Here is a 19737-nt window from a genome sequence, read left to right as displayed (position 1 = left end):
CGCATTGAGAACACCATTATCTTCCAGCTGAATTTGAGATGCAAAAAAATTTGCTGTGCAAATGGAGAAAGACAACAGATTATAATGTAACTAAGTAGATTATAACTGTGTAACTCTGAGCTGATTGTAACTAACTCTGAGTAGATGCAACTGTGACACTGAGTAGTTTGTAACCAGGTAAAACATGTTAGTACAGCGACAATTACCTGTGAGTGTGAAGGAACGCTATTTGAGCCATTAATGAAGAGAGTTAAAAAGAACTGCTGCTAACTTTAAGGCATAAATTTCCGCACATCCTGAGGAAAATAATATCATGTGTGAGTAACTCCAGCAATTTTAAATATTACATTATTCTTGGGATGGTGTTGTTGTTTCAAACAATAAACAGTGGAGTCCTGTGGTTAGAGCACTCGCCTAAGCAAGAAACCTGGGTTCGATTCCTAGCAGGGCGAAATATTGAGCAAGTTTCCTTGCTCCACATGGCTCTGTTTACCTTGCAGTAAGTAGGAACCCAGTTGTTAGTCGATTGGTGGATCGCTTTTCCAGGGGTAATAATCTCTTCAAAATTAAACAAAATAATAATGATAATAATTTGGTCTCTCAATCCATGACTGTTTATGAGACACTGCTGTGTACAATTGGCTGCTGTCTTTCTCCCAAAAATATAGTCAATTCACTTTACAGTATATTCTGTGAAGCGCTTTGAGACGTTTCAAAGACGTGATAAGGCACTATATCAAAATGCAAGGATTAAAAAAAAGCAGTATTTATTCATCCTTTTTAAAATGAGAGTGATTCAAAGAAATTGGTGATTATATGTATAGTTCTTTTGCTCAGTTTAATCTCTTGATTGATTTAAAAAAACGAAGTCTGCTTAAATGGTGAGTTGTGATGACATCACCAGGGAAACAGATTGGAGTAGTTACAGATCTTTGGTGTAACAGAGTTTAGTTAACATGTGCAGCTAAAGTGAAGATCACTGAAGCCCCCAAGGTATCCCTATCAACGTTAATTCAGATTGCTCACACGGGCACAATGTGTTGTTTTCTATTGTTTGCAGATGCTTTCTTTCTTGTTCATAAATTCCCTTTGATGGAGTGAAAAATGTGACTTTCAATCACTGCTGTTCATCACTAGCAAATGTCTAAGTTGCTTGTGGCAGATACTGAGCTAGCAGCAGTGCCTTTGAGCCTGCTAGTACATCAACCTAAGAGGCTGAGATATCTCTGTACTCTATGAACCAGCACACAGGTGCAAAGAAACAAATGTAACATAAAGTTTTAATATGAAGTAATGTGTATACTATATATTCTGCTGTGTATATAATATATAGATATATATATGTAGTCTACTGTATATACAGAATATACATTAGATTTGTATTTGCCCAATAATTGTAATTACTACATGATTCAGAAATATTCCACATTCTTGGTAAATAACCTTATTAAGGTGCAACACAAATATACAGGGAGAAATTTCACCTGGGTCTAGAGCTACTATATTTATCTACTCCACCTCTGTGAAGTCTTTCAAATCTACTGGCCGCTTCCTTTTGCTCAGCGAGAATCAGCCTGATACATATCCCCCACTTTTTCCACCCCACCATCAGCGGATGGCTTTACAGCCATTGTCTTCTTGCTCTCTGCAACAACATTCTGGAATCCCTCCCACTTACTCCCTCCCTTCTTTGTTCCAAGTCCATCTCAACACCTATCTGGTTGACCATGCTTTAGGTCATCTTTCTCCTCCCCAACCCCACTCCCAGCCCAGGTACCCAGCCAAGTGCTTTTGCGATATCCTCCTAGCATATACAAATAATAATCCTTGCCTTTGGTATAGTGTCTTATCACGTTGTTAAAATGTCTCAAGGTGTTCATAGAGTATTAACGGTATATTTTGTAGTTGAAATCTATAGCCAATTGTGCACAGTAATATCTCACAAAGAGTGACTAAATTTTTTTCGGTGGGGAAGGCTTATTTTCCCCAGAAAGAGTTCCAGCAATCGACTAACAACCAGGTTCCTACTTACATAAGAACATAAGAAATGCTAGACGAAAAAAGACCAAGGTCCATCAAGTTCGCCTTCCACCTTCCTAGCGGTCGCAGGCACATGTGTCCCAAACTACCTATGTACTATACCCCATAATGTTATTTCCTAAAAGAAAGCTATCTAATCTGTGTTTGAAAGAATCAATGCTTCCTGCTTCAACTGTCTCCCGAGGGAGCCTGTTCCACAGGTTCACTATTCGCTCACTGAAATAGTGTTTGCGTAGATTTGTTCTGAATTTACCCCCCTTCAATCACATGCTGTATTCTCTAGTTTTACTACTCTGGACAAGTTGAAACAGCCTGTCATGATCTATACTGTCTATATCTATATGGTCTCACCAGTGGTAGGATTACCCCACTATTTTGGCTTTGCTATTGTTCTTTTGATACATCCCAACATCTGGTTTGCTTTATTCACTGCCACAGAGCATTGTTGGGAGAGCTTCAATGTATTGTCAATCAGGACCCCCAGGTCCTTTACATTTTCAATACATATTATTTTCCTTCTGTTCAAATAATAGTCCCTCCAGGATTTTTTGGCCCCATATGAAATATTTTACATTTCTCCACATTGAATTTCACCTGCCACCGAACTGCCCAATTCCCAAGTATGTTCAAATCCTCCTGTAACCTATCTTGTTCAGCTTCGCAATCTACCAACTTCATTACTTACTGCTAGGTAAACAGAGGCGTGTGTAGCTAGGAAATTTGCCTAAGGTTTCGCCCTGCATAGGAATCAAAACAGGATCCTCTCGTTTGTGAGGTAAGCGGTCTAATCACTATGATACAGGGCTCCTATATAAAGTGCTATATAGCATTTTAGACTGCCCACAATGTGAAACTTTAAAGTTAGTTTTCTAAAGGTTTCAAAAGAAAATTACAGAAAATTATCTTCAGAATCAAGAATGTAAATCCACTAAATGTAAACCCAGGTGGAATTTCTGCCCCACAAAAATAGGATAAGCATACAGCTGATAAAAGGGTGTTTTTGCCATTGAAATATTGGATTATGCAATACTTTGTACTTATTTTTAGTTAAATGACTGATCTTTCTAATTAAATGTAAAAGTCATCAGGACCCCAAAGACACTGTGGTTAGCCCTGGTGGATAGAGGTTGTTTTATAAAATATGCCTAATTACTCTCAATTTATTTTGCTGGGTTTAGCTGCTCTGGGATGATCTCATTCATTCACGTTAAGTACTGGGGAAAGTGTGGAGCTGTGATTTTTGTCAGTTGCATCATGACTGAAACAGAAACAGCAAGACAGCATCACGTGAACGCTTGTGTTGGGAGTGTTAGAAACTTATTTTTTGCCATGCACCACTGGGTGCTTTCAATACTTTATATAAATGTAATATTCTTGCTAATGGATGACTACCTGTAAATGTAGCTTTGTGAAACAGCTGTCTCTTCCCCTCCTCCTACAACACTTACTGAAGGAAATAGAAAATATAACTCTTAGTTCAGTTCAAGAGTTACATTCCAACATTGCTCACATTGCTAAATATCATCAGACAGGCTGAAATCTCAAAATAGCTGTCATCACTCAACAGATAGGTGTCAAATCTCAGGAAGCTTTTTCCATTAGATCTACTTATAGGACAGTAAGATTCACAGTCTAACTGTGAACTAAAGACATTTTACTGATAGATGCTTAACAAACATACTAAATAAAAAACACACTGCAAAGATCAGTCAAAGTGCACACTAAATTTCATCTTACTGCAATATCCGAGATTTCATTCAAGGGAACGACTATAGTTTAGTCATGTGAAATTCTACTTTTTGTAAACTTTTATTGGCTATTTGGTTTATTAATGAAGAAAATGTCTGTGTTGGCTGAGGATGTCTGCATTTACAGATAAGATTTATGGAATGGTATATTACTGAGAGAGCAAGCACTGCCAGAAATGAGCTCCAAAACAAATTCCTGTAGTGGACATGCCCACAGGCACACAAATGTAAAACGCATCTGCCCTGGAGTGAATTGAGAGAGAATAAAAAAAGCCTGGATTCATCCTCGCACATTGGCATTGGAAATCCTTACATTAATCAAAGGGCTACATTTGGAATACACATTCTAAAAGTGCTACAACATATTTTTTGTTCTCCAAAAATAATTTTGATTCAAATCACTGTGTTAATGATCAAGTTTGTGAAAACTGCCCACCGCCAGGTGGATAGAACCTTTCTTTGACTATCAAAGATTGAAACCAAATTGATCTATATTAAGTGATTTCAAGTATATTTGGAGAATTTGCATATTGACCCTGTAGGATGATCTGGAGTAAAAGAATTATCCCTTTTCCCTGAAATTCCAATGAATTCCCTAGTGTTCTGTTTACAAACATGGGAAATGGAATCTGCCACAGTAGGAAGAAACACTACTCTGATCCTGAATGTATAATCTTTATGAACAAAGATGTTAAAAATATTGAAGTGGTCTAAAAGCAATCTCTATTTTGATGCAATCTCCCTCACTGACGATACAAACACTGCTTTCAAGAGGAAAGAAAATATGATAAGCTAAACAAAAAGCAGCAAAATGACTGTTCATATTCTGATGAAATTAACATTATATGCAATGTGAAATAAAAATAACTGACAATCATTTGCGGTAAAAATTCCACTTGGATCTAGATTTACTCTGTTAATCTGGTGAATTGTTGGCCAGGAAACTGGGAGAAACCACTTAATCTTTTTGAATAGTTCTTTTTGGAGGGTCAGCCAGATGGTTGACACATAAGGAAACCCATCACTATGTTTAAGAGTATCCAAACCAGACTGAGAGTTCCATGCCTGCCTCCTACACATGGAAAACCTCATGTCTGGAGAATATTAGGTGTAGGATGGCAAGAGCCAAGCTTGGGGACCCCAGAGTTTGGGTTGGGGTACGGTCTGGCTATCTTCCCACTGCTTGTCCAGCTAGGACCAACCTATCCATGAGTGCTTTGGTTTGCAGGGTTAACATGAGCTGACTGGGAAAAATCCCAGCCCCCATTGACCAGCACAGGTGGTGGGCAGCTAGTGCTAGAGCGGGCTCAGCTCCAGCACGCCCTCCACGCCAAATCCAACTTTTCTCCAGTTTGGGCAAATGGGACCTTGTGGCTGGAGAGGGGAGCTGCTCTCCATGGTGTGTAGTGGGATGTGAAGTAAACAATAACAACAACAACAAAATGACATTTGTATAATGTCTTTCACGTCGGGAGGATGTCCCAAGGCACTGGACAGTCAGAGTTTCTGCCCTCCCCAATCCTGAGCTGGAGGTCATGATCGGGGAGGATGGAGGGTAAGGGGGGAAGCAGAGTGATCGAAAGTACAGTTGAAGAGGAGGGTCTTTAGATGGGTCTTGAAGGAGATGAAGGAGGGGACGAGGTGGAGGGACTGCGGGATGGCGCTCCAAAGGGTGAGGATAATATCCCACCCACCAATGATGGGGCGAGCATGTCAGGGAACGTGAAGCAGGCCGGAACCCACTGAGTGGAGGGAGTGTGCAGGATGGTAGGAGTTTAGGAGGTCTCAGATGTAGAGGGGAGCAAGACCATGGAGGGCTTTGAAGATAAGGACCAGGATCTTGAACAGTATCCTTTGTGTGATGGGACGCCAGTGGAGATGGGCACGGATGGGGCTGACAGGGTCATGGAGCCTGGTGCAGGAGAGGACAAGGGCTACAGCGTTCTAGATGATCTGAGGCCTATGGGTGTGGACGTTGGGGAGAGGAAAGCAAGTGTAGCAGTCAGTGAGTTGAGTGAGCAGTATTCAAGTGCCATGATGCACACACAGACATACAGAGACACACACACAAACAAACAAACAGCAAGAGACACACATGCATTCCACAGTGTTTTCAGCAAAGTGAGGTCAGAATGTATGAGAAGAATGCGGCTCAGCTCAGCCCGCCTCCCAAAGAATACTTTCATCCACCGCCCATAGTGGTCTGTTGTTCCAAGTTCTGCCAGTGAGCCAGGCTGGCTGGTTTGTCATTAGCAGACCCACCTGACTCAGCAACCAGACAACTGAGGCGACCACAGGGGGTTCACTGGATTCTGATTCTGTTGCCCAGCATATCACCTTGGCGCAAGTTCAGCTCCAAGGAGACGGGACTTGGATTTAGTATCTCATCTGAAACAATTTCAACTCAGATAATGCATCACTCACCGAGCACTGCATTGGAGTGTGAGCTTTGACTATGAATTCAAAGTCCCAGTGTGAGACATGGGACTTGAAGCCACAACCTTCTGACTCAGAGGCAAGAACATTCCCAACTAAGCCGCTAACTCTACACTATCCATATTTGGGGTCAATTCCAACCTGAAATCAGAAATTATCAATCACTTTAAACATTCAATGCAATACCCTGGAAAGATCTCACCTCTGAATCAAAAGATAATAACAAAAGCAAGTGCTTCGCAGAATATATTGTAAAGTGAACTGTGTAATTCAGTATATTCTGTGAAGCGCTTTGGGACATCTAGAAGATGTGAAAACCTCTATATCAAATGCAATGATTATTATTATTATTATTAATTTGTGAGCAAAGACTGTTAACTTCTAGCCCCATGTCAAAATTTTAAACTTTCCTTGGATGAGTTGTTAAACCAAGGTCCTGTCTGCCTATTTAAGTGAATGTTAAAGATCCCATTTCCCCAACTTGGCCAAGTTTCGACTTTACCCTTCTCTCGCCTCCTTCAAGATAAGCTTCAAGGCCTTCCTCTTTGACTGTACTTTTAGCTATCTCCCCCACCCCCTTAACCCCATTCCAACCTGGGTGCAAACCCTAGACAAACCCTGACCCCCCGGCTATCATTGTGCTCCTCCGCTGTCAAGCACTCTGGGTCGCTACCCTATGTGAGGGCGCTATATAAATGCAAGTTGTTGTTGTTGTCTTGGGATGTCTTCCTGATGTGAAAGGTGCGATATAAATGTAAATTTCTATTGTATTGTATGTGATCATCCTCATTGCTCTCCTGGGCGTTTCCCTTATGACGGTGACCAGAATTGCATATATTCTAAATGTGGACTGACAAGAGCTCTGTACAGCTTGAGTGTGATGTCTGGGGAACTAAACTCAATTGATTTAGCAATATAGTATAACCCTGCATCCTGTTTGCCTTGTTTATTGCTGCCTCACACTGTGTTGACATCGGGAGTGATGAATCAATTAACACTCCGAGATCTCTTTCAACTTCCCCCTTGGCAAGTTCTATCCCATCCATCAAGTATTTTGTTTCCAATTCTTACTCCCTATATGAAGTACCTTGCTTTTATTATTATTAAACTTCATTTGCCAGTTGTGAGCCTATGTGCATACTCTGCCAAAGTCTATTTGTAGGACCTTTGTGACATCTACAAATGTAACTACCTAAGACTGGATCTGAGAGCCCAGGTCTTTACCCCTCTCCAACTGATGATCAGCAAGACCGAGGCCCCCCTGATTGGCTCGCGCCAGCGCCTCCGCACCTCGGGCACTGGCAGCATCAGCCTCCACGGCTGCATACTCAACCTCACTAGGCCAGTCAGGAACCTGGGTGTCTTCTTTGACCCTGAACTGTCCTTTCTCCCCCACATCCGCGTCATGACCGGCACTGCCTACCACCACCTTCACAACATTGCCAGACTCTGCCACTGCCTCACCCCTCAGGCTGCCGAGACTCTCACACACGCATTCGTCACATCAAGGCTCGATTATGGAAACTCCCTCCTCATCGGCCTTCCAAACTCTTCCCTTCACAGCTGCAGATCATCCAAAACTCTGCAGCTTGTGTACTCTCATGCACCAGATTCCGTGACCCCATCACTTCCATCATCGCCCGACTCCACTGGCTTCCCATCCCTTAGAGGATCGTATTCAAGAATCCTCACTTTCAAGGCCATCCATGGCCTTGCCCCCTCCTACCTCTCTGACCTGCTGACTCTCTGCCAATCTGCCCACTCCCTCCATTTAGCGGGCTCCAGCCTGCTCCATGTTTCCCGCCTGACCTGCTCTACCATCAGTGGCCGGTCTTTCAGCCTCTCTGCCCCCACACTCTGGAACTCCATCCCATAATCCCTTCGCCTCGCTTCCTTCCTTGCCTCCTTCAAGGCCGGTCTCAAGACCCTCCTCTTCGATCGTGCCTTCAGTCGCCCTCCCACATCTCTGCCTTCCCTCACCCCTATCCCCCCCCTCCCCATGCTCGGGTTCTGACACCTGACTGTCCAGCGCCTTAGGACGTCCTCCCAATGTGAAAGGCGCTCTATAAATGTAATTTTGTTGTTGTTACCTCCCCCATCTTTGAACTAGCTCCCCTAAACAAGATCTTCTGCTTCCTTTCCTTCAGTCAATTCTGAATACCTGTCTTGCCCACAATATGCAGTTTTTGAAGGATCTACAAGGTACATCCTTGAATGGAAACTCTATAGAAGAGAAGACTCAAAGCATTGAAGAGTGTATGTGTAAAATGATCATAAAGCAGAGAAGGAAGTTAGTAATAAATATTAATAAAATATGTGAGGGACAACAAATCTGGTATCCATCCTCGATTTACTGCAGTAGTGTTATTACAACTTTGACAAAATGCATTTCCTGAAGCCACTGTCTGCAGTAAACCAATTGTACAGAGGAGAGGTTGGATAGTATAAGACATGAAGAAGGCACAGGAGATATTGCTTCGTTCCATCTCAATGAGGCAATGTTCCAAGATAAATCACAAGGGGATAATGAGGAGCCTCCTATAAGCTAGTCATGCAAGTTCTTACTGATGGTAGTGCCAGCCAAACACAGCACATGCAAATGAAAAAAATAAACATAACATCCACAATGCAATTTCTTGGTTCTTCTACAACTGCAGTAATGGTTTATGGTGCACTATGTAAGAATTTACTAAAGTACAACTTTTCTTTTCTTCTATGAATTAACTGATATTGTTAAATTCTGCCAAATCAACAATGCTACAAGCACAAATGTTAGTAATTAATTACAACAACAAAATTACATTTGTAAAGCATCTTTCACGTTGGGAGGATGTCCCAAGGTGCTGGACAGTCAGTGTTTCGGACCCGAGCTGGGGGTCGGGATTGGGGAGGGTGGAGGGCCATGGGGGAAGCAGGGTGATCAAAAGCACAGTCGAAGAAGAGGGTCTTGAGAGAGGCGAAGGAGGGGGCAAGGCGGACAGACTGCGGGATGGAGTTCCAGATGGTGGGGGTAGTGTCCCACCCACCGATGATGGGGCAAGCGAGTCAGGGGATGTGAAGCAGGCCAGAGCCCGCTGAGAGGAGGAAGTGTACAGGATGGTAGGGGGTTAGGAGGTCACAGAGAAAGGGGGGGGGAAATCAAGGCCATGGAGGGCTTTAAAGGTGAGGACCAGGATCTTGAACTGTATTCTCTGTGTGATGGGAAGCGAGTGGAGTCGGGTAAGTTGGGGGTGATTGGGTCACGGAGCCTGGTCCAGGAGAGGACAAGGGCCGCAGAGTTCTGGATGATCTGCAGCCTATGAGGTAGGAGTTGGGGAGGCCGACAAGCAAGGAATTTGCATAGTCAAGCCTCAATGTTATAAATGCATGTATGAGGGTTTCAACGGTCTGCGGTGTGAGACAGTGGTGGAACCAATTGGCATTTTCTGCTCTTTTAGCACTTTCAGTGCCACTTGCAGAGTGTAACTAAACTTCTCACGCCGCAGTCCCCTTCACATTGTTTTTAATCTGTTGGAAAATGTACCTGTCATTCAAATTTAATTAATATTCCAAGTTTGTATGCTCTGTCAAAGGCACTGAATGTCAGCACTTTAGTTGCAAGTAACATACACTGACTGTGCTGACGTTGCATGATCCTGACAAGTTGCTTTCCAGCTAGCAGTGAGAATTATTGTGGCTAAATCTTGCAGGCACAAACAAATGTCTGATGCCACCTTTAATAATTATTGTTCCTCACTACAGAAGGGCTTTACACATGAATCTTACTTAACCCTTCATTGACCGGTTGATTTCTACAAATGTTCACAATAATCTATTGTCGGGAGATCATTTCAAAGCACTGCACACGATTTTACTGAAAAGCATGTTTTTTTTAACATGGAGCTTTGTGTCGGAGTTTCAGCCTAAATGAGCTCAAAGCCTCAACAAGCGACACCTCGCTACCTGAACCCACATATGACACAGAGGTAAGAGTGCTGCCAACTGAGCCAGTCTGAAACCTGGTATTGTGTGCCATACATACTGTCAAATGTGAGGACACAATTCCATGGTAAACGTAAACAGCATGACTAGTTTATAGGAGGCTCCTCATTATCCCCTTGTGATATATCTTCGAACATTGCCTCACTGAGATGAACAAAGCAATATCTCTTGTTCTGTCTTCATGTCTTATACTTGCCTCCTTCAAAGCACATCTCAAGACCCTCCTCTTCGACTGTGCCTTTGGCCATCCTTCTACCCTCCATGCGCTCCACCCTCTCTGATTCCAACCCCCTGCTTAGGCACTGATTGTCCAGCACCTTGGGACATCCTCCCGATGTGAAAGGCGCTATACAAATGTAATTTTGTATGGTATTATATTATGTTGCAATATCCAATCTCTCCTCTGCACAATTGTGGCAAAGACTTTATTGGTACCTAAAAATGCATTAATTAACAACCAATAATTAAAGTCTGGGTGACTGGGTAGATTTATGCAACATCAAGAGTTCCTGTAAATAATGTAGATTACTTCATTGTGGAGGCCGTTAAAATGCTGCAAAGAATCAACAAAATAATAGACATCAAGATTGCTGGTGATACATAATAAATCCTTGCATTTGGTAAAATGGCTTATCACATCATCAAGACGTCTCAAAGCACTTCATAGGATATAGTGTAAAGTGGCCTGTGCATTTTGTGGGGGAAATTTTGTGGCCAATTACACACAGCAGTATCCCACAAACAGTCATAGATTGGCTGGCAGCATTAACAGGAGCTGAGTGGAAAGATTCACTGCTCCTCCTAACTGAGGAAACCATTGGCACCGCTGATCAATGGGTGGGGATGTATGTTCAAGCTGCGTACAGGAAGATGATAGAAATGTTCTCACACATTTCATATTGAGCTGTGCTGCTCACCAAGAAACTCACAAATAATTCCTGATGCCTCCTATCCACCTCATGAGGGCTCAAACATGCACTTGTTAATTGTCATATGACCCATGAGTGACTATCCTCTGGTGGTGGGGAAGGCAAGTGGGGTCTCCTTGGAATTGAGCTAGCCCCAAGGGATGTGCTTTGCAATGGAATGTCAGAAGTGAATTTTCCCTCTGTGACAATTTAGTTTGTCTGGTCCCTAAAACAAGCAGTTCTGTGGTACTCAGGGTACTGCTGATGACAGCATAACCAACCTAGCATATCAGAAGAAATAGGAGGGGCAAACTGGCCAATGTGGGAATGGATTCTGCCACCTTCAATGCTTTGGGATGTCCCCCTGATGTGAAACTCGCATTACAAATGTAATTTGTTGTTGTTCTTAACCCTGCAAGCCAAAGCCCTAACGGGTATGGTGGTCCAAGCAGGACGAGCAGTGGGAAGCTTGCATGGCAGTGTTTTCAATGGCAAACTAACTAGTTGAACTCCCACGGTACCAAAAACATACTGTGGGGTCCTCAAGCTTTGGCTTTCGCTAACCTTTGTTTAATGCTCTCTGGAATCAGATAGGTAGATGCATCCCACCAAGGAGAGTATGCATTCCATTCCAGACACAAGAAAATGTCCATGTGAGGTGACATTCATATATGAAATTCTCAGTCTGGTTTCAATGGTATGGTGATGAATTTCCATAATATATCAGACCCCAGCTAACCAAACAAAAGTATATACCATAGGCCTTCAAATAAACTTGCCAAGGTAACTTAACACATCTAACTAACTGATTCATCACTGAAAGTAGCCAGATTTCTTCTACTCCCCCAAAAAAAGCAAGTCATCATACTGAAATGAGGAAGTTGACCTTATGTCTGCGGATCATGTCACCAAGGGGGAGCATGTAACAGTTGAAGAGGAGGGGACTGAGGAGAGAGCCCTAAGGAACACGGCACAAGACTGTGCATGGGCTGGAAGAGAAACCATTGGCGGAGACAAATTGGAAATTGGGTGAGAGATAAGAGCTGAACCATTCATTCAAGGACAGAACCTTGAAGCTTGAGGTGAGAGGAGAGACGGTGGAGGAGGATGTAGTGGTCCATGGTATTGAAGGCAGCAGAGAGGTCAAGGAGCACGAGGAAGCAGAGGGAACCCTGGTCACAGATGGACAGGATGTCATTTGTCACCTTGACCAGAGCAGTACCCATGCTGTGAGCAGCACGGAAACTCGATTAGAGGGGCTCTTGAAGGGAGTGGTAGGAGAGGAAGGAGTGATGCTGGGAAGCAACAACTCTTTCAAAGACCTTGGAAAGAAAAGGTTGGAGATGGGCCAGTAAATAGAAAGCAGTTTTAGGATCAGGGATGGCTTTTTTTCAGGATGGGAGTGATCATAGCTGTTTTTAGGAGGATGCTAATGGTGCCAGATGATAGGGAGAGGTTGATGGTGTTGGAGAGTAGAGGGACAAGGAGGTGGAGCTGAGAGATAAGGAGAGGAGTGGGGATGGGATCAAGGGAGCAGGTTGTGTGTTTCATGCTGGATGTGGTGGTGATAAGAGAGGAGGGGGAGACAGATTTGAAGATGTGGAGGGAGGGATGGTTAGGGGTCAGAATGTAGGGAGCAGATGGGGAGGGATGGAGGTTGGGAGGACAGAGTCAGCTGAATTAATTCTCTCGATTTTGGACTCAAGGAAATCCAGTATCGCCTCACAGCCAGAATTTAAGGAGAGAATGGGTGAGGCGTGGGAGGGTGGACGGAAGACTCGGTTGGTGTTGAAGAATAGATGCCTGGGATTGTCCTTCGCCTCCAAGATTATCTTGGAGTAGAAGGACGATTTGGCAGAAGTGAGGGTAGAGCGGTACATTTTGATGTGATCCAGCTGGATCTGCCGGTGGTCTGTTAGTTCAGATTTGCATTCAGCGGCACACACCTGACCCTTGAGGGAGCGGAGGTGGCTAATATACTAGGGTGAGGTTCGTGAGTAGGAGGCGATTCGAGAGCTGAGTGGGGGAAAGGGCATCAAGAGTGGTGGAGGAGAATGAATGAGGAGGATAAATCAGTGCAGGAGATAGGCCAGAATGGTAGGAGTCCAGATGACTCCAGGGCAGCGGAGAGGTATTGCGGAGAGATTTTTTTCCAGGAGTGGTAGGAGATAGAGGTGGGTTTGTTGTGCTGGGGAGAGGGATTGAGGCGTTAAAGGAGATGAAATGTTTATTAGAGTTGGCTTTGTCTGTGATTGTGATATACGAGACACTGAGGCTCCGGGTAATCACCGGGTCACTAGAAAATGGGTTGCAGAGTGGATGTGGATGGAGAAGTTGTGAGAGGAGAGGAAAAAGAAGAAGTTCAAGGAGATAGAGCAGAAGGGGGGTGAAGTGAACATTCAGGTTGCCAAGGATGAGGAAACATTCAGAACAGAGGCAGAAGGAAGCTAGGTGGGTGGAGACGTCAGAGATGAAAGTAGGGAAGTTTTGGGGGGGGGGGGGGGGTGGTAAATGAGGAGAATTTTCAGGGAAAGAGGAGAGTTGGTAGAGTATAAGGTACTCGAATGAGGGGAATGAGCCAGAGGAGTAAGGGGATAGAGCAAGTGATGTCCTGGAGATGAGGGCCACACCACCGCTATGGCGGTTGGGACGTGAGGTATGGTGGGAGGTATAGCCATTCCTGATTGGCTCGCACCAGCGCCTCTGCACCTCAGGTTCTGACAGCATCAATCTCCATGGTTGCACACTTCAACTCACCAAACCAGTCAAGAACCTAGGTGTCTTGCTGGACCCTCAACTGTCTTTCCTTCCCCACATCCAAGCCATGACCCATTCTGTCTCATTCCTCACCCATTCCTCTGACCCATTCCTCACCTCCGTAATATCACCTGACTCTGCCACTACCTCACCCCTCAGGCCGCTGAAACTCTTGTTCATGCCTTCACCACCTCCAGGCTCGACTATGCAAATGCCTTGCTTGTCGGCCTTCCCAACTCCTCCCTCCACAGGCTGCAGATAATCCAGAACTCTCCCGCACCAAACTCCATGACACCATCTCCCCCACTCTCACCCGACTCCATTGGCTCCCTATCCTTCAGAGGATCCAGTTCAAGATCCTGGTCTTCACCTACAAAGCCCCGCATGGCCTCACCCCACCCTACCTCTGCGACCTCCTAACCCCCTACCAACCCGCCCGTTCCCTCCGCTCAGCCGGCTCCGGCCTGCTCCACGTCCCCTGACCCACCATTGGCGGGAGAGTCTTCAGCTACTCTGCCCCCAACCTCTGGAATTCCATCCCCCTGTCACTCTGCCTCACCCCCTCCTTAGCCTCCTTCAAGTCCCGCCTCAAAACCCTCTTCTTCGACCATACCATCGGCCACCACCCCCCTTCCCCTCCCTTCCCTTCTCCCCCCCTGACCCCAGCTCAGGTCTGAAATATTAACAACACCAACAACAAGATTACATTTGTATAGCACCTTTCACGTTGGGAGGACATCCCAAGGTGCTGGACAGACAGTTACGGACCTGCTCTGAGGGTCAGGGTGGGGGAGGGTGGAGGCCAGGGAGGAAGCAGGAAGATCAAAAGCACGGTTGAAGAGGAGGGTCTTGAGGTCGGTCATGAAGGTGCCGGGGGAGGGGGGCAAGACAGAGGGACTGCGGGATGGAGTTCCACAGGGTGGAAATTGGATTTTCCAAACTTTTCAGAGGCACATCTAGGTTACACATTTCATTTAATATATGAGGTATATTTAATATAGCCTGCATCCACGTCTCTGCAATAAATGATAATGATAAACATTACTTGCCTTGAACAGTGGCTGCTGCAGGTTTCTTTGCTGGAGGTTTCATTAATTCTGGAGCTGGAGTAACAGAATGACTTGCTGGATGTCCTAGAGTGAGGGAACACATTTCATTAAATAGAACTCATGGATTTGGTGACACAATTCAGTTTTCAAAACTCTCACATGCTCCCACTGTTACACAATTTAAAGCTCATATCTCAGCAGTGTGATGAAAGGTAGCACCTTTACATTCCCCTCTTTATCCTCGATCCACAACAAGTTCCTTCAGTTGCAATGAACATTATATTTTGCTTTACTCTCTTTAATCGTCACAATATAGCTTTATTATTTTGTGGTATGAGGAGTGCTGTAACACTGTAACACATCCAGACAGATCTATGGAAACCCCTCAGTGTTTTAGGAAACATGTTCAAAATACGAACAGATGAAATGAGACATTAAAAAACAAATAGATGCCACTGATGTTGTACTGCTCCAAGCCCATTTCCTGTCAGATGCCCTGGCAGTCATATCAGCCACCCAGTTCACAACTAAATGTCCTTCAGGTGAAACATTAAACTGAGATTCTGTCGGTCTGTTTGGAAGAGAGGGCTTTGAGAATTTTAAGTTTATGTAGCACCTTGCATGATGGGGTGGTGACTCAAAGGTTGGGGGGGAAACGGGGGGAAATGGGGGGTGGGGGGGTGGAAGAAGGGGAAAGCTCAATAATGTGTGTTGGGGGAAGAGGTGACCAAAAATGAGATCAGAAAGATAGCCCTTAAGGCGTACTTCAAAGGGGAGGGGAGAGAACCAGACAGGTTCTCATAATGAACACTCGCCCACCAACAGAGTTTGGGGGGGGGGAAGTAGGGTTCTAATAATAATAATACTTGCATTTGATAAAGCACCTTATCATGTTGTTGAGACGTCTAAAAGCACTTCACAGAATATGCTGTAAAGGGCATTGACTGGAAGAAACTCCCTTTTCTTTTTAATTGGTTCAGTTGGACCTTTAATGTCCACCTGACCATGCAGTCAGAACCTGTTTAACATATTATCCAAAGGATGTCACCACTAACAATGGAGCACATTGGAGTGTCAGCCCAAACTATGAGTTCCAAAACATTGGGCTTAAACCCACAACCTACTGATTCAGAGGTGATCATGTTAACAATTGAGCTGGACTAACACTATAGTCAGCAAAAGGAGTAAAAACTATTATGGGGTTAATTTTCTCTCTGTGGTGAATTTGGTGCTTAGTTCTATCGGTTCTTTGTTTGCTAAGTCTAGTGATTTTTTCACCAGGTTCTAATAAATATTAGTAATCCAATTTTATGAGAAGAATAAAATTTTAGGAAAATAGCTTTCTGCACAATTTAAAATTGCATTACAGTTATTTATACATATGCAGGCACAAATACTTAGCAAATGAAGCATAATAGTGCACGTGAATTTGTTATGTGCAGCACAGAACAGAGAAGACCTCTAAAAATGTGTGGCGACATTTTTCAGAACCTTAAGAATAAAGGCCAGAAGTTCCATCTCATCTTAGCCTATAAGACCATCGTGTCTTGACAATTTAAAGTGGGCCAGAGTGTGGAAAAATTATTAAATTCACTCATAATTTGGAAGTCAGGTCTCTTGAAGAACTACGGCAAACTGCTAACTAAATTAAGACTGAATTTCTGAATTTTCCACAATTCTGAGCAGTTTGAAATTTTAACACAAAATGATCTCACAGGCTAATAACAGATGGAATTTCGAGCCTAAGGTGGTCAATCGGCCAAAGCAGATCAGAAGATAATGGTAATTTTGAATGATTTCTGATCCGTATCCTTTAGAGAAATACCACAGTGTTCTAGGTCTGGCAGCCAAACCCAGGGATCAGAAACAAAACTTGCAATGAAAATATTGCAGTAACGGGCAACAAATTGGTCACTGGAGTTTGATAGCTAACATCAACAAAGCTCTATATACAGAAAATGAAATAGATAAAATAGAAGGGCACTGACAAAAGCTTTAACTGATTTTTTTGGACACTTCGGATACGTTAGATTGTTGAATACTAATAAATGTTCCTTTCTGAGAAGATAGAAAAGAAAGAAGCAAGGAGATTCACAAGGAGAAGAAAGAAATACAAGTCATGCTGCGCTCCAGATTGGTAAAATACCTTTCTGTACCATGCACATTGCTATACAAAGGTTTCTTCAATGGAGCATCCTGTCTCTGTGAGTTTGATTATCTCAGTGTCTGAATAATTAAAATATAGTGATGACTCAACACTTCCTTCCTTTTTCTGATCAGTTCCATTAAATTAGAATTGACTGGATTCATTGGGTTCATTTGTTGATGAGGCCCATGGCTAACATCAGTTTAATCAATCCATTCAGCATGTCTGCCCTCAACAGAGAAGGACCCTGAAGTCCAGCAAATCAATTTAATTTATTAATTGAAAAGGTAATCCCAGATCAATACTTTAGAAAGCAACCAGGAAGTAGAACAAAAGAACGTGGGTTTAGAGCTATAAAAAACAATTTCAGGTCAGATACTAGGAGGTTTTCTTTATGCTGAGGATAATCAATGACTGGAACTGGTTACCAGCAAGGGTGGTTGAGGCCAGTGCACTGAACTCATTTAAGATCTTGATGCTATGATGGGGGTTCAATAATGTGGGTATTGTGGAAAGAAGAGATCAAATGGGTTGAAGGGCCTTTTTGATCAAAACCAATCTTGTGATCTTGTATCTGAGTGATATGGGCATTGTCTATAAGAACAATAAAATTGTGGTTTTAATGGTGGACGAGAATTGAAGGACTAAAATCACACCTTAAACAGTTCCATCCATATGGCCTAATCGCAATATTTTGACCAAGAAGTGACAACAGGGTTGCTTTGATTTTCTGGTATTATGATTGGCTCTGTGTGAGCAAAGCCCTCAGCTCTGATCAATGTGATGTTAAAGAAAGAAATAAAATGCCCTTAACTATTCTGGATCGCTTTGCGCCTGGAACAGATATTAAAATGTTCAGCAGTACACATCCAACCCAATAACGTTTTATGCGCCAAAGCTGCTTGAAAATAATGCTGTAATACTGAGAAACGCGAGCGTGTTCAGCATAGAAGGAGGCTATTCACCTGATTGTGTATGTGCTGTTGAGCTACAAATAGTATGTCTCTGTTCATCCAAAGTATAGTAAACAAAGAAAGTAATTACACTGATGCTATCTCATTGGAGTGATGTGACACTGGATAATGCTGTGCAAATGTTGTACTTTTTTTGGTCACCTAGGTGTTTTGACAGATACAGAAATCCTTCACTATGCTAAAGAGTTTCCAAACCAAACTGAGAACTCCATGCATCCCAATATACATGGAAATTCCAGAGATAGATTGTTGGAATGGAATGGGCACTCTTTCCTTGGAGGCATGCATCCTGCTTACCTAATTCCCCAAAGTATTAGATGTAGGTTATCAAGAGCCAAGGCTTGGGGACTCCAGAGTTTGCATTGGAGTCTAACCATGGAGTCTAACCAGCTAAAACCACATAGGTTGCCATTGATATCGCTGTCTGACAAGCTTTCCTGCTGCTTGTCCAGCTAGGACTATCACTATGGCTTTGGCTTGCAGTGTTAACATGAGCTGAATGGGATGATTCCCTGCCCCCAGTCTTCCCTTCCAAGTCCTGCTGCTGAGCCAGGCTGGATGTGCTGTTATCACTGCAGTATGGCGGACCTGCCTGACTCAATAACTAGACTACTGAGATCGCCAGAGAAGGTTGGCTCAATTATGACATTCCATTGCCAAACATGTCATCTTGGAGCCAGTTCAGTTTCAAGGAGACCCTGCTTACCTCCCCCACAAGGAGGATAATCACAAGTTGGTCATTTGACATCTGACTAGTGTGGGTTTGAGCCCTCACTGTATGAATGATATGTACCAGGAACTCCCTGCGAGCTTTCTGATGGGCAACACAGCTCAGCATGTTATGTGTGAGAGTGTTGTCACCATCTCTCTGCAAGCTAATCAAGTTGGATTCCAGGCGCTGGTGAATAAAAATCTCCAAAGTCAAATGAATTAAAATGTTGAGAGAAGTAATGTTATGCAATGCTAAAGATTAATGCTGTATATTGGATTTGGAAAAGAGCTGAGAGTTACTGCGATCAGCAAATATAAACTGAAGTGGCGATAAGCAAATCAAAATACGTGATTCAGTACACTGTGTTTTTTTCCTCCACTCTGCCTGAATGAGGGAAGAAAAAAGGTTGTGATTCCATTGCAGGGGTGTAGATTGGACCTGTGCTATAGCAACTTGAGCAATGAAGAGATAAGGCCATGTTTCATGATACTTATAGTGACAGCAAGATTTTGTTTGTGAATCATAGTCATTACCAGCCATTAGGTGTTCATTACTGCATCTCACGAAATGAACACATTAGGGCCACTATTGATTGTACTGTAATTATCCCAACAATACTGTTATTAATCTGAAAAACAAAGGATGTTTGAACACATTCTGTTTCAGAAGGTATTTGCATTAAATGTGTAGTTGAGACTATTTATATTACTTAGGCGGTTATTTCCTAATTTGAAAAGGAGGAATTGCCATTGTCTTTCGTAGCTTTCAAAATATTTTCAAATAATATCTGAAAAACATAACTAAATAGTACAAACTGAAATTGTGGACCCCCTCCAGGATATTGTCCTGACTAAACTAAAGGATTATGGTTCCATATTTAAGTAAATTGCAAATTGGACTGTAAATTTGTTCAAAGATTACTGTTTCGATCAGTCTAAATGTGTGGACTATGGAAAAGAATATCATCTTCCCCATTGGGATTTAAC

General features: G+C 43.2%; 1 protein-coding gene across 5 annotated transcripts in view; it reads right to left on the bottom strand.

Annotated features, from left to right (window-relative positions):
- Positions 1–19737, bottom strand: part of trdn (triadin) — a 258959-nt gene that overhangs the window by 134596 nt on the left and 104626 nt on the right. For all 5 annotated transcript variants that reach the window (XM_042333199.1, XM_042333200.1, XM_042333201.1 and 2 more), the window contains exon 11: positions 14920–15003. In XM_042333199.1, coding sequence (XP_042189133.1) covers positions 14920–15003 — 84 coding nt within the window. The remainder of the gene's footprint in view (positions 1–14919; positions 15004–19737) is intronic.

Source organism: Callorhinchus milii, unplaced genomic scaffold, assembly GCF_018977255.1.
Source record: "Callorhinchus milii isolate IMCB2004 unplaced genomic scaffold, IMCB_Cmil_1.0 Scaffold3, whole genome shotgun sequence".
NCBI lineage: Eukaryota > Metazoa > Chordata > Chondrichthyes > Chimaeriformes > Callorhinchidae > Callorhinchus > Callorhinchus milii.
Note: the sequence above shows the minus strand (reverse complement) of the source record. Positions and strands in the feature narration are given on the sequence as shown.